Raw genomic sequence first — 15,082 nt, forward strand, 5'->3', positions numbered from 1 at the left:
TTCTCACTGATATTCAAAACCAACTGGCCCATTTCTCATTAACATCTACTTCTATCTAGTTTTTCTGGATACCAGGCCACGTTGGTATTCACGGGAACGAGCTTGCAGACACGGCAGCTAAATCTATCTGCTCCAGCACTCTCACCACTGTGCCTATTCCGTACATGGGCTATGGTCTTGTATTCAAGGCTCGGCTCCGTGCCAGCTGGCAGTTTACTTGGAGTGAGCAACATAACAACAAGCTTTTTCAAATAAAACCCTATATTGGGCTTTGGCCATCTAGCTTCAGTAAGGTTCGGAAGAACGAAGTTGTTCTAACTAGACTACGCATTGGTCACAGTTTTTTAACTCATTGTTTTCTTTTATCTGGAACTGATGCACCAATGTGTAGTTTGTGTAACACTCAATTCACTGTAAGCCATATTTTACTTTCTTGCCATCGTTACGATTCTTAATGACGGCACTATTTTAAAAATGTTTTTTCCCAGGGTTTATCTGTAACATTGGACAGTGTTATTGGTGATGGTGACTCTGTCCACCTTGATAATGTTTTTAATTTTTTAATGGCCATTAATCTTTTTAATCTCATTTAAGTGTTGTATATTTATTCATTACATCTTTTTAATTGTGGTTCCCTTTTTACAGTTTCATTCTCTCTACTTCAATTTGACATTGTAAAATGGCCAGAACATTATATAACTTGACACCAGGGCTGGAAAGGCCAACTTTAGGTGACTAACGCTGCTGTTTGAACTATCCGTTTGAACTACCCGTTAGTCGTCCTGGCGAGTTGTTATTACACTTTTGCTGCATGTCATTTAACACTTTTATTACTTTACCTTTTAGTACTGGCCATAATGACACATAACCCGGAACCAGGACTGGAAAGACGAACTTCAGGTGACTGACGGTGGTTTTTATACTTACCTGTTTGTCTTCCTGATGGGTTATGACCATTACCATTCTGCTACAAAAAGTCCTTTACAACTTTGTAGACTGGATGTCAACATTGGTTTTATGCCACTTTATGTTTTAATTGCTGTTTTGTTTTTACCTTCGTTTACTTTTACAAATTTTAATACATCTACTTTACCTTTTTACTGGACATTTGGCTACTCATCATTACGATTTTACTATATGTCTTTTAAAACTTCTATTATCTTACATTTTGATCATGGCTGCTATGACACATAACCCAGAACCAGGACTGGAAAGGCCAACTTCAGGTGACTGACGGTGGTTCTTGTACTTACCTGTTAGTCTTCCTGGCGGGTTATGATCATTACCATTTTGCTAGAGAAAGTCCTTTATAACTTCTCTTACTCTGCTTTCTCTCTTAACATTGTAGACTAGGTATCAACATTGGTTTTATGCTTTTTCTGTTTTTCAATGATGTTTTGTTTTACCTTCATTTCCTTTTATGTATTTTACTACATTTAATTTATTTTTACCTTTTTACTGGACATTTGGCACAGATAGCCTAGCTGCTTTGTGCCATAAATCAGTGAATCAATCAATCAATCAATAACACTATGTAACACAAATTTTACTTTTTCTTGTTCCTGGGCAGAAAGTGTTATTTCCCAATTGCTTATGCCTAAAGTAAATGGAAAAGACCTACTTTTCTCTTCAAACTTTGCTTTTGTGACCAGGGTAATGAAATGTTCAAATTTACCCATTTTCCAGAACATTCCAGGTAGATTCAGTGCTGAGTAGCTGATAGAGAATTTTCTTCAACTTACAAGAATTTTCAAGAACTTTCTGTGGTAATATATATACAGGGGCTCACCACTCACCACTTCAGTTTAGTTCTAGCTGCCTAAGTGAACATATAAACCTATCTGATTTTATCAAAGATGGCATCAAGAAGCTGCAAGCATTCTCCAGACGCATTCTCTTGTGAATGTGGCCGATTTATCAAGACAAGAGCAAAAAAGTACTCTGTGACAGCATCTGCTAAAATGTGTGAAGCCAAGTCATATTTCAGCATGCCTGTCGGGGATCAAGATAAACCCTGGGCAACTCATTTTACCTGCGAGTACTGCAAAAATACTCTAGAAGGTAAGATGGACAATTTTTGCTTGCTTGAATAGTAAGATTTTATATTATACAAATTTTAGACATTTTAAAATTCAGTGCACCTCAAAGAGGAATACAACAGCATCAAGACCTTGTCAAAACCCTTGAAGTAAGATAAGTATGGCTGGGAGGTTATCGGAGACTTCAAAATGGTGGCATTCCTCATGGGTCTCCAAGGAGGCTTTACCAAGTTTCCCTGTTATCTTTGCCTTTGGGACAGCAGGGACACCGCAGTGCATTACAAAAGGAAGCACTGGCCATAATGGACTGAATTCTCTGTGGGGAAGCACAATGTCAAGTGTGAGCCACTGGTGGACCTCCAGAAGGTGTTGTATCTACCACTGCACACAAAATTGGGTCTTATGAAACAATTTGTCACAGCTCTTAATAAGGATTCTTCAGCCTTCAAGTACCTTTGAGACTTCTTCCCTAACCTGTCTGAGGCAAAGGTCAAAGCTGGTGTCTTTGTTGGACCACAAATAAAGAAGATCCTGGAGTGCACAGAATTCCCCAAGACACTCAGTAGGAAGTAAAAAAAAGCTAGGGGCAGCTTTGTTGCAGTAGTTTGGGGCTTCTTGGGCAATCACAAAGCCGAAAATTATGTGGAACTGGTGAAGAACTACGGCAAAATGGGCTGCAAGATGTCCCTGAAAGTCCATATCCTTGACACTCATCTTGATAAATTCAAGGAGAACATGGGAGCATATTCAGAGGAGTAAGGTGAGTGCTTCCACCAAGATATACTGGACTTTGAACACCGCTACCAAGAAGCGTTGAAGAAAAGATGATGGAAGTCTATATTTGGGGGCTGACACGTGAAAGTGATTTACATTACAGTCGCAAATCTCGAAAAACTACTCACTTCTAAACATTGTTGTATAACTTTAGTATAAATACATGTAAATCTTGATTCATATGTTGTTTTATTTCAGACCTCATGTAAATGAAAATGTGAAATTTGTCCGTTTTTTACATAGAAAATAGGTTAGTTTCTAAATTTCATTATCCAGATTACAAAAGCAAAGTTTGAAGGGAATAATGGCTATTTTCTGTACTTTTACAACATAAGCCTTCCTTACCAGGGTTACAGATGCGGGTGCAGGATGTTGAATCATCTCACCTGTCAGATGCCTCGTGCAGTTGTGAAATAATAGAAGAAACCTGCTCTAGTTAGATGAACTCTATAAAACAAACACCAAACAAACTAAAATAGTATGAAAGGGATCATGATGGAAATGGTGAGAACACCTTGCCTGATAAGTCATGACTTACCTGACTCTCTGCAAACAGAAGAAAGCAGTCACATTGGCAAAGTGAGGACTCTACACTAAGTTGGAAAACTGTTTTAGTGTCAAGCATGAGATGAAGAGATTTAAAGATCAGTATTCTAGGTCTGTGTGAAAATGTTGGAACTGTTGTTTCAGAAGATATGAAGATCATTTATTTAGGTTTGGTTTGAATTTTGTGCAAAGCTACTCGAGGGCTATCTACACTAGCCGTCCCTAATGTAGCAGTGTAAGGCTAGAGGGAAGGCAGCTAGTCATCACCACCCACCACCAGCTACTCTTTTACCAACAAATAGGGGGATTAAACATCACATTATAATGCCCTCACAGCTGAAAGGGCAAACATGTTTGTTGTGATGGGGATTTGAACCTGCGACCCTCGGATTATGAGTTGAATGCCTTAACCACCTGACCATGCCGGGCCCCATTTATTTAGGACACCAGATATGTAAAAGAAATGTGCTGATTTTGGATGAAGAAATCTCGGTGTTTACGTAGATTTGGGGCAATATCTAATAATAATGATGCTTATGAAAATAAAAACTGAATCCTTCAACATTGTAATAATACAAATCTATGCACTGAGAGTTGAATATGAGAATGAGGAAATCACTTTTTTATTGTTTTTCAACCTTCACTGAACAAAAAAGTAATGCAAACCTCCAAAATGACCTAAGTGGAGCTGGATAGGAGTAGCTTAATCAATGTGTATTGCAAATGATAAAATTCATTATGAACATTTGGTGTGAGCACCACCTGTGGAGGAGTCTTGGAAACCAAACTGATTACATCACCATTAATAGACAATTCAGGAATACAGTACAACAGTTGAAAACTTAGTGATGCTGACAACCACATCTCTGTAATATGCACCATAAAGATAAGTTTTAGGAAACTTAAGAAGTTAAAAAGTGACAAAGAAGCTTGGTTAAAGAACGGTAAACAGTTGCAGTTAAAAAGCATTTTCAAGAACTTGAAAGGTGAAAAGATATTTCAAAACGAGAATTTTTTTAAACAAGCACTCAGTTTCAACCTTTATGGAGGTTATCCCATTGAATGTAATGAAAGAGAAATAGAAATGGATCACAAAGATGAAAACCTGTAGTGGGAAAGAAACTTGACGAAAGAAATCAATATAAAGGTAAAGAAGGATGTACTACTACAAAAGCTAACAATGGTGATGTAATGAGAACAAGTACTGGAAAGATGGATTGGAGTACATTTAACCTGTTGACTGCTAAGTATTTCAGTTGCTACAGCAACTCCGAACCAGGTTCAAAATACAACTCTAATGCTTTTTCATTTTGTAACTTTTTTCGTGACGCCATTTTTGATCGAATGTGAAACAATTTGTGAGTCGGTCAAATGCATGTATGGTGCTGACATCTGGCGTTGAAGTTAGGTATTATTGAGAACGAATTAACTCGTCCGTGGCACTGTGTTACCGACCGGTTTGGACGAGTTATCTCGTCTATGGCACTGAATAGGTTAAGATTTATTCTAAAACAGAGGTGAAGAAAAGTTGTTTATTAAGAAGAATGTAGATGCATTGAAAATACTTAAGTATGAACAGTTATCAATAGAATGAAAACAAAGTTACAGGACTAGATGAAATTGCAGTAGAATAAATAAAAATGTTTGGAAGAATTTATAGAAAAGTTTATTATAAATGAGATTTACGAAAGTGGTGAAACACTTGAGAATCTCAGCACCTCAATCTTTATTGCATTCTCCAAAAGATCTGGAGCCACAGTTTAATCAGCTGTGTGGTAAAGATACTATTAACACTATCAAGATGGGTTTCGTTTAATGACTTGCATTCAAAATTTTATTAAGCTATTATTTATGTTGTACTAATTAGTATCACATAAAACCTTAGTTAATAACTGATATTCTAATTTTATAAGGCAGTATTTAAAAACAAATCCTGAATTTTCATATATGTGACACATTTTCTCTCGGGATCTTCTTTTTATTTTATCCACTACTACTTTTCCAAGTATTAAATTAAACTTAAATTACTCATTATAAATTGTCATTGTTCAGACAAACCCTAATTTTTATAGCTTTCAATTCTGTTTGGTTACAGAGCTATTAAATAGAAAATCAGACCACTCTTCCCACACCCTCATATCATATTTTCTCTTGTTGGGATTTGTTAATAATCCTTACATTTAATTCTACATGATCTATAATCAATAGAAAGCCAAGGTTTTCATCTATCGAATGGTATATTGGAAAATTGTCTGTTATGCTGTTGATATAAGCTTTGTTTCCACAGGAAAGGTGAGGATTAGCTTGGATGAATTTGTAATCACACTTATTGAGCAGTTAGAAAGCCAGAAAAAAGTTGTCTACTTTTTGCAAGTTAATTAGTTTATGTACTTTAGTATATTATATAACCAAATAAAAATGTAGTGGATCACCACCATTAGTGTAAACAAGGTAGGGTTAAGTATCATCGACAATCAAGAAAAAAGAGAATTTGGGTTAGATCCTTATTCTTTATTATTATGAAAGTAACTAAAATGTAAAAATAGGGATCTCTTTAGGTTATTTTAGATTAGGTAAAATTAATAATAAAAATGTTTCACAAGCCACGCATATGAGCAGTTCATGAGTAACATAATTCAGTAGTGTAACATGTGCTGCATCTTTACAGAGTGATTAACAGCTCATAATGGCACAAACAGTAGTTTGACATAGTTTAAAGGGCAATAAAGTTTAATTAAAGTACATGTATACTATTACAAGTTTGAAACTACTTAGGATAAACTGTGCATTTAAAGTAATGCTAGAAAGAAAAGTTGGGATAGTTTTTTTATTAGGGGGGGTTATAAGGTAAGTGAAATTGACCAACCCTGTATAGAGTTAGGGTACAGAAAATAACAGATAAAGTATAAAGACCTATGAGATTACACAAATGAAATTTGTATTTTTAATCTTAACATGAAAATCACTTTGTTCATGGTCTATTCAAAACAAACACTTAATATATTCACAGGCATATCTTTTAGTTTATTAAAAATAGTTTAATAAAAACTGATGTTATTGTTAACTGAAAGTCTGCCAAATTTCTTGAAGTTATACACATTATATTAAAAGTTAGTAACATTAAATCTATAAAGACTCCACGTGGTTGGTCAAATCGACCAACCCTGTGTTGAGAGAGTTAAAGGTATTGAAGATAAGAGCTCGAAGTAGAATAAAATTAGAGATAAAGATTGTGTTACAAGTAATCCTATCTTTATGATGCAAATGTTTTATTAGAGTGTGATAGAAATAAAGGATCTTTCCTGTCATTAGTTATACCAAAGCTTTAGAAATTAGGGAAAATGCTGAAAGAACTGGGCAAGTGATAGTAAAGACTAGAGAATTGTAAGAAACCTCTACTGGAACCAAACTGCAGCAGTAAAGATAGAAAATTGAGAGAGGTGTATGGTTAGAAAATCTTTAGGGCTGACCATTGACAGAAAGAATTTGAACAACTTGTGTCATGAGGATGACAGTTTTAATAGTTGATTTAGAAGGAAAGCTGCACGACAGTTTAGATTAAGTTGTAGGTAAATAGACGTGTGGTAATTACACAGTAGAAGCTCCTTCCTGTATGTATTGTTAAAGTAGGTCAATAAATTAAATGTGATCGTGAAATTAAGTGAATTACAAGAATGTCAAAAGATGTATTTCTAAACATGAAAAAAGTCGCACATGTGTATCAGAATGTTGGACAATGATGCCAACTGTGAAAACAAGGACTGAAACAATTGCATTGTTGGTCTAAAGGTGCATCTTGAAGATGTGTCATGTACTTCATGTCTTGTATGAAGAAATTTTGCCAAGAGCAGGTGGCAGGAGAGAAATGACACCAGAAAAAAGAAACTGAAAGCCTAGTTGTAACTAAAAAGGTTTAATAGGAAGGAGACAGTTTAGCACAAACAGTTTTAAATAGCTTAATGGTAATTTTACAGCTGAGACTCCTTAAAACTGGAAAAACATTTACAACTGATTTTAGTGTGTCATTCACAGCTACAATTTAACTTCTGGTAGAAAATGATTATATTGTAATATGTAATTAATTTTTTCATTTTTTGAATCAGTGAGGGAGAACTGAAGAAATGGCTTAATCTAACTTATGGAAATACCACAGTTGAATCAAGCCAACCTATCACGGGACCACGAGAACTAGCAGAAGGTTTAACAAAGCTGGCTTCCAAGGTACAAACATTAGAAAAGAGAGTGTTGGATGGAATGAGAGATTTTGATCGAAGGAAAAAGGTTTGAAATTTTTCCTTATCTTAAAAAATAATAAGAATAATTCAACAGAAAATATGCTAAAACATGTTAAATGTTGGTTGTAAAAATATTTGATGAATAACTGGAGGTTTAAAAGGCTTAACAAAAGGGATTTCTGGACATTTTTAAAGTATTAACAAATATAGAAACTGAATTTTATTTCTTGTTTGCAGCAACTGCAAACCAATCCCCTACAAATCAAAGAACGGGAACTTTTTGTAAGTTTCTTCCTTTCACCTAAACACCTGAAGACAGAAGTTGAAACTTTGCTAGCTCAAGCAGAAGGAGAAATGCTTTTGAAACAAAAATAAACGAAATATCAAACAACCATCTTGCTTGAGTAATACAATGCTGCGTAAACAGTTTTACTTTTTATAAAAATATTCACTTAACTACTTGTACATTTTTATAATTAAAATTTACACCTAGCAAACTGAGCATTTCTTTCCTCCCATTGAATACACAAGTGACTGTATAAACTTTTTTTAATCTAGCTTTTATAAAGAATTGGATTATAAGGTAAACAGGGAGAAATTATTATTCATACATTTCTTCTACTTGTTTAATAACAATGATATATGGAACTGAAATTTTAATAAAGATGTGATAATTGATCAAATAAACTAAACATTTTTCCTGTTATACATTTGCAAATGCCGAAATGTAGTTGGGTATGAAAGTGATACAAATTTGTGATATTGATAGTGGAATGGTTTACAAAATTAACAGGGAAACCATAATATTAAAGACCATGTATTCTGTTATAAACCTAGTTGTGTGGATATTCTCAGAGCCTAAGATAATCATTGTTCACAATACATGTAAAACTGTGTGTGTATACAAAACATCTGTTATACTTTGTGAAATGTTACATACATAATACTAGTAAAGAGAAGAGAAAGTGGAAATTCATCATTTTCTTACCACTTAATGTTAAGATGTATGTTGCCAAATATCCTTTTGAATAAGAGTAAACTGTTGTTAAAATAAACAACCCATGACTGTGCTTTCAGGTTTACATTAAATTAATAAGCTGTGCTTTTGTTATCAACCAAAGAAACAAGCTGTTGAATTTAAGTGGCAACGTACGATTTTAATCTAAGAATAAAGTTAGCGATAAATCTTCAAGATGGAGTTTCTTCAGTTTCGTTTCAATTTTGCACAGAGTTACATGAGGGCTATCCACACTAGAAGTCATAAGCACCCACTGCCAACTCTTGGTCTATTCTTATTTATCAACAAATAGTAAGATTGACTGTCACATTATAATGTCCCCATGGTTGATGGATGGCATGATTACAAGCACTTAAACAGATGTGAATTGTTCCTCCCATGTGTGAAAAAGACAAGAATGCCATAATCAATAAATACTGTTTAATAAAGATTGAGATCACATATTTTTATATACTTACAATCAAAATAAACATCCATATATTTACAACAAAAAACCTAATCATTCAACTATCATACATTATTTAACATTTGTCACACATAGATTTTACCTTTCCACCAATGTCCAGGTGACAGTGAAATCAACAACAACAAACATTCTACAGAACACTTTTGAATTACCACAAACAAAGTGGAATGTTCATTTTTACATAACGAACACTAGCAGTTATGAAATACAAGAGATGCCTTCTTTTTGATTTCTGCATTTATACTTTGTTGTAGAGAATATATTTTTTTACATGTTTACTGAATTTACCACACAGTTCACATCACTGGTAGAATAAATTATTTAAAGAATAAAACATTAATGCACATTATGTAGAGAAAAAACTGAACTAATTGAAATTTATTTGTGGAAATATGTAACATATAGCTTACGGGATAACTTTTTAGTTAGTGTTACCTTACTGACTAGAACATTTTAATAATATAGTACTTGCTAGAAAAAGGAATTAATGGACTGTGAACACAAGAATGAACAGCTGGTAACCAAAAATTAAATCCACAGCAATATGAATTAGTGACAGTTAATATGCAAAGGGTATTAATACATATATCTACAGTTGTGAAGTTAAAACCACTAGTATAAACAAATACTCTTCTCTGCTTTTGTTTTGGGGACAGACTAAAAACAATTTCATGGTTGTGGCACTCGCTGCATGTTCTACTAAACTAACGAACATGAAAACAATTTCAAGACCAACGGATTAAAAACCAGTTGAAACCTGAAAGTACCATAGACATTCAATATTACTCTCACTAAGCAACATATTTTACAATTTGTATGTTATTACTAGAACACAGTATATGTTCTTACAACCTGTTAAACTTAATGGCTTCCTTATGACACTACAGCTCACAATTCTGCTTAAAATGTACCTTTTATTCCAACTTACATTTCACCACTGAATGGTAAAGGATAATTAACAAGTGTCTAGGACAAAACATATGTTTAATGTACTTCCTTTTACAAGAAGATTCAAAATTAGGAGTGTGATATATTCCAGGTTAAACGTGTACGTGCAAAATGTCCAATTATTTGATAGCAGGTACTTCACTTGTACTTATCAGTAGTAATGGTACATTAAAAAATTACAGTTAGAACTTTTGTGTGTTCTTATTTAGATGATATTTGCTTTGCTGCTGGTATATACTATATCAATGAACCACCATCACTAGTTTTAATTTGAATATATGGAGGGATACTTATGTTTATTTTGAACATCTGTAATGTTACATCGACTCAGTAATCACGAAGAAAGGTCTGATGCATTGCTTGTAGCTTCATTTTCTTTTACTAAATTGTTGCTGTGGCTAGGCCTAAATTAAAGATACCATATGACGTACGTGTTACGCGTGAAAAATAAAAGAGTAAATTACTAACGTACAAAAAAAAACGGGAATTTTATGATTGAAAAATATCAGTACAAAGAACACTGTCAACTTCTAGTAATTCAATATCTGTGCAGCATGCGGGTGTTTCTACTGGAAAAACACAGTTTTCGTTATTCTTTAAATCGACACTAAAGCTATTTACGTACAATACTTAAAATGTAATGTTGACAACAGAAAAAACAATCTACCTCTTTAAACTTAAATAAAAATCAACGATACATCAGAACAAAACTAAGGAAAAATACACTTTGTTTTCGTCTCGTCTCGTACTTGGAAACAAAAATTTAAAAACAGTTTAAAATTCTCATTCTTTATTTTAAGCATCTAGAAACTGTAAAGCATTAAATAATTATTTGTCACCTATTGAAGCAGCCCAGCATTTTACTATATATATATATAAAAAAACACCATTTGAATATGAAGTCTTTGTAACACATCTGACAAGAATGTTTCTTAATAATAAATAGACTATACTAAGATTTAAAAATAACACCTACTGTGCAGATTTTAAATAAGATAAAACCTAAGCTAAGTGATGTGGCTGCCTTAATTCAACCACAAACATGTTGGAACTGTACTTCCAACAGTTTTTAAAGAGCAGGTTGCAAAATTGTTTTTTGTTATTTCTAGTTTATTAAAACATATGTACCCATCTCTCTGATTCTAGACTAGCTAGACAGATTTTTGCACATCAAAGTAGTTACGAGGCAGTATGTATAATAATATGTTCATGGGCAGAGATAGTTGGTACGTTAAGATAAAACCTTTTGGTGTTACAACTGCACATAGAGAAGAACTAGTACTTAAGTTTCATGTTATATATATAATAATATAATTTTTCTTTAGCCCACACAATTCTCTAAACTTAGATATATATATATATATTTACTGTATGTGTATACAAGCCTTTTTTGTGAAGGTTTACCCGCAACCTTCACCATTTCATAGGTTCCAAAACAATTAATCTGCCTGATCTACAGCAGACTTCATTGGGGCTGCTTCTCAAATTCATTCCATGCATCATTTAGTTCCACAAAGATGAGGTTAGCTAGTGATTCATTCTCTGTGCCTACCTGCTGTAACAAGAGTAACAGAAATATAAATACCAAGGGTCAAGATACTTTTGTAGCAGTACAGTGATTTATTTGAGCTTAGCTAGTGATTCATTCTCTGTGCCTACCTGCTGTAACAAGAGTAACAGAAATATAAATACCAAGGGTCAAGATACTTTTGTAGCAGTACAGTGATTTATTTGAGCTTAGCTAGTGATTCATTCTCTGTGCCTACCTGCTGTAACAAGAGTAACAGAAATATAAATACCAAGGGTCAAGATACTTTTGTAGCAGTACAGTGATTTATTTGAGCTTAGCTAGTGATTCATTCTCTGTGCCTACCTGCTGTAACAAGAGTAACAGAAATATAAATACCAAGGGTCAAGATACTTTTGTAACAGTACAGTGATTTATTTGAGCTTAGCTAGTGATTCATTCTCTGTGCCTACCTGCTGTAACAAGAGTAACAGAAATATAAATACCAAGGGTCAAGATACTTTTGTAGCAGTACAGTGATTTATTTGAGCTTAGCTAGTGATTCATTCTCTGTGCCTACCTGCTGTAACAAGAGTAACAGAAATATAAATACCAAGGGTCAAGATACTTTTGTAACAGTACAGTGATTTATTTGAGCTTAGCTAGTGATTCATTCTCTGCTGCCTACTTTTGTGCTGTAACAAGAGTAACAGAAATATAAATACCAAGGGTCAAGATACTTTTGTAACAGTACAGTGATTTATTTGAGCTTAGCTAGTGATTCATTCTCTGTGCCTACCTGCTGTAACAAGAGTAACAGAAATATAAATACCAAGGGTCAAGATACTTTTGTAACAGTACAGTGATTTATTTGAGCTTAGCTAGTGATTCATTCTCTGTGCCTACCTGCTGTAACAAGAGTAACAGAAATATAAATACCAAGGGTCAAGATACTTTTGTAACAGTACAGTGATTTATTTGAGCTTAGCTAGTGATTCATTCTCTGTGCCTACCTGCTGTAACAAGAGTAACAGAAATATAAATACCAAGGGTCAAGATACTTTTGTAACAGTACAGTGATTTATTTGAGCTTAGCTAGTGATTCATTCTCTGTGCCTACCTGCTGTAACAAGAGTAACAGAAATATAAATACCAAGGGTCAAGATACTTTTGTAACAGTACAGTGATTTATTTGAGCTTAGCTAGTGATTCATTCTCTGTGCCTACCTGCTGTAACAAGAGTAACAGAAATATAAATACCAAGGGTCAAGATACTTTTGTAACAGTACAGTGATTTATTTGAGCTTAGCTAGTGATTCATTCTCTGTGCCTACCTGCTGTAACAAGAGTAACAGAAATATAAATACCAAGGGTCAAGATACTTTTGTAACAGTACAGTGATTTATTTGAGCTTAGCTAGTGATTCATTCTCTGTGCCTACCTGCTGTAACAAGAGTAACAGAAATATAAATACCAAGGGTCAAGATACTTTTGTAACAGTACAGTGATTTATTTGAGCTTAGCTAGTGATTCATTCTCTGTGCCTACCTGCTGTAACAAGAGTAACAGAAATATAAATACCAAGGGTCAAGATACTTTTGTAACAGTACAGTGATTTATTTGAGCTTAGCTAGTGATTCATTCTCTGTGCCTACCTGCTGTAACAAGAGTAACAGAAATATAAATACCAAGGGTCAAGATACTTTTGTAACAGTACAGTGATTTATTTGAGCTTAGCTAGTGATTCATTCTCTGTGCCTACCTGCTGTAACAAGAGTAACAGAAATATAAATACCAAGGGTCAAGATACTTTTGTAACAGTACAGTGATTTATTTGAGCTTAGCTAGTGATTCATTCTCTGTGCCTACCTGCTGTAACAAGAGTAACAGAAATATAAATACCAAGGGTCAAGATACTTTTGTAACAGTACAGTGATTTATTTGAGCTTAGCTAGTGATTCATTCTCTGTGCCTACCTGCTGTAACAAGAGTAACAGAAATATAAATACCAAGGGTCAAGATACTTTTGTAACAGTACAGTGATTTATTTGAGCTTAGCTAGTGATTCATTCTCTGTGCCTACCTGCTGTAACAAGAGTAACAGAAATATAAATACCAAGGGTCAAGATACTTTTGTAACAGTACAGTGATTTATTTGAGCTTAGCTAGTGATTCATTCTCTGTGCCTACCTGCTGTAACAAGAGTAACAGAAATATAAATACCAAGGGTCAAGATACTTTTGTAACAGTACAGTGATTTATTTGAGCTTAGCTAGTGATTCATTCTCTGTGCCTACCTGCTGTAACAAGAGTAACAGAAATATAAATACCAAGGGTCAAGATACTTTTGTAACAGTACAGTGATTTATTTGAGCTTAGCTAGTGATTCATTCTCTGTGCCTACCTGCTGTAACAAGAGTAACAGAAATATAAATACCAAGGGTCAAGATACTTTTGTAACAGTACAGTGATTTATTTGAGCTTAGCTAGTGATTCATTCTCTGTGCCTACCTGCTGTAACAAGAGTAACAGAAATATAAATACCAAGGGTCAAGATACTTTTGTAACAGTACAGTGATTTATTTGAGCTTAGCTAGTGATTCATTCTCTGTGCCTACCTGCTGTAACAAGAGTAACAGAAATATAAATACCAAGGGTCAAGATACTTTTGTAACAGTACAGTGATTTATTTGAGCTTAGCTAGTGATTCATTCTCTGTGCCTACCTGCTGTAACAAGAGTAACAGAAATATAAATACCAAGGGTCAAGATACTTTTGTAACAGTACAGTGATTTATTTGAGCTTAGCTAGTGATTCATTCTCTGTGCCTACCTGCTGTAACAAGAGTAACAGAAATATAAATACCAAGGGTCAAGATACTTTTGTAACAGTACAGTGATTTATTTGAGCTTAGCTAGTGATTCATTCTCTGTGCCTACCTGCTGTAACAAGAGTAACAGAAATATAAATACCAAGGGTCAAGATACTTTTGTAACAGTACAGTGATTTATTTGAGCTTAGCTAGTGATTCATTCTCTGTGCCTACCTGCTGTAACAAGAGTAACAGAAATATAAATACCAAGGGTCAAGATACTTTTGTAACAGTACAGTGATTTATTTGAGCTTAGCTAGTGATTCATTCTCTGTGCCTACCTGCTGTAACAAGAGTAACAGAAATATAAATACCAAGGGTCAAGATACTTTTGTAACAGTACAGTGATTTATTTGAGCTTAGCTAGTGATTCATTCTCTGTGCCTACCTGCTGTAACAAGAGTAACAGAAATATAAATACCAAGGGTCAAGATACTTTTGTAACAGTACAGTGATTTATTTGAGCTTAGCTAGTGATTCATTCTCTGTGCCTACCTGCTGTAACAAGAGTAACAGAAATATAAATACCAAGGGTCAAGATACTTTTGTAACAGTACAGTGATTTATTTGAGCTTAGCTAGTGATTCATTCTCTGTGCCTACCTGCTGTAACAAGAGTAACAGAAATATAAATACCAAGGGTCAAGATACTTTTGTAACAGTACAGTGATTTATTTG

General features: G+C 34.1%; 2 protein-coding genes across 5 annotated transcripts in view; one reads left to right on the plus strand and one right to left on the minus strand.

Annotated features, from left to right (window-relative positions):
* The window catches only part of LOC143248675 (HAUS augmin-like complex subunit 3), a 42,748-nt gene extending 34,657 nt beyond the window's left edge, over positions 1 to 8,091 (plus strand). For both annotated transcript variants that reach the window (XM_076497277.1, XM_076497275.1), the window contains exons 13-14: positions 7,463 to 7,640; positions 7,832 to 8,091. In XM_076497277.1, coding sequence (XP_076353392.1) covers positions 7,463 to 7,640; positions 7,832 to 7,969 — 316 coding nt within the window. In that variant the 3' untranslated portion in view covers positions 7,970 to 8,091. The remainder of the gene's footprint in view (positions 1 to 7,462; positions 7,641 to 7,831) is intronic.
* A 926-nt stretch (positions 8,092 to 9,017) lies between these two features.
* Positions 9,018 to 15,082, minus strand: part of LOC143248673 (cyclin-G-associated kinase-like) — a 91,159-nt gene continuing 85,094 nt past the window's right edge. For 2 of the 3 annotated variants that reach the window (XM_076497274.1, XM_076497271.1), the window contains exon 25: positions 9,018 to 11,581. In XM_076497274.1, the coding sequence (XP_076353389.1) occupies positions 11,492 to 11,581 (90 nt within the window). In that variant the 3' untranslated portion in view covers positions 9,018 to 11,491. The remainder of the gene's footprint in view (positions 11,582 to 15,082) is intronic. The other variant, XM_076497272.1, reaches the window with a different exon arrangement.

Source organism: Tachypleus tridentatus, chromosome 4, assembly GCF_004210375.1.
Source record: "Tachypleus tridentatus isolate NWPU-2018 chromosome 4, ASM421037v1, whole genome shotgun sequence".
Lineage (NCBI taxonomy): Eukaryota > Metazoa > Arthropoda > Merostomata > Xiphosura > Limulidae > Tachypleus > Tachypleus tridentatus.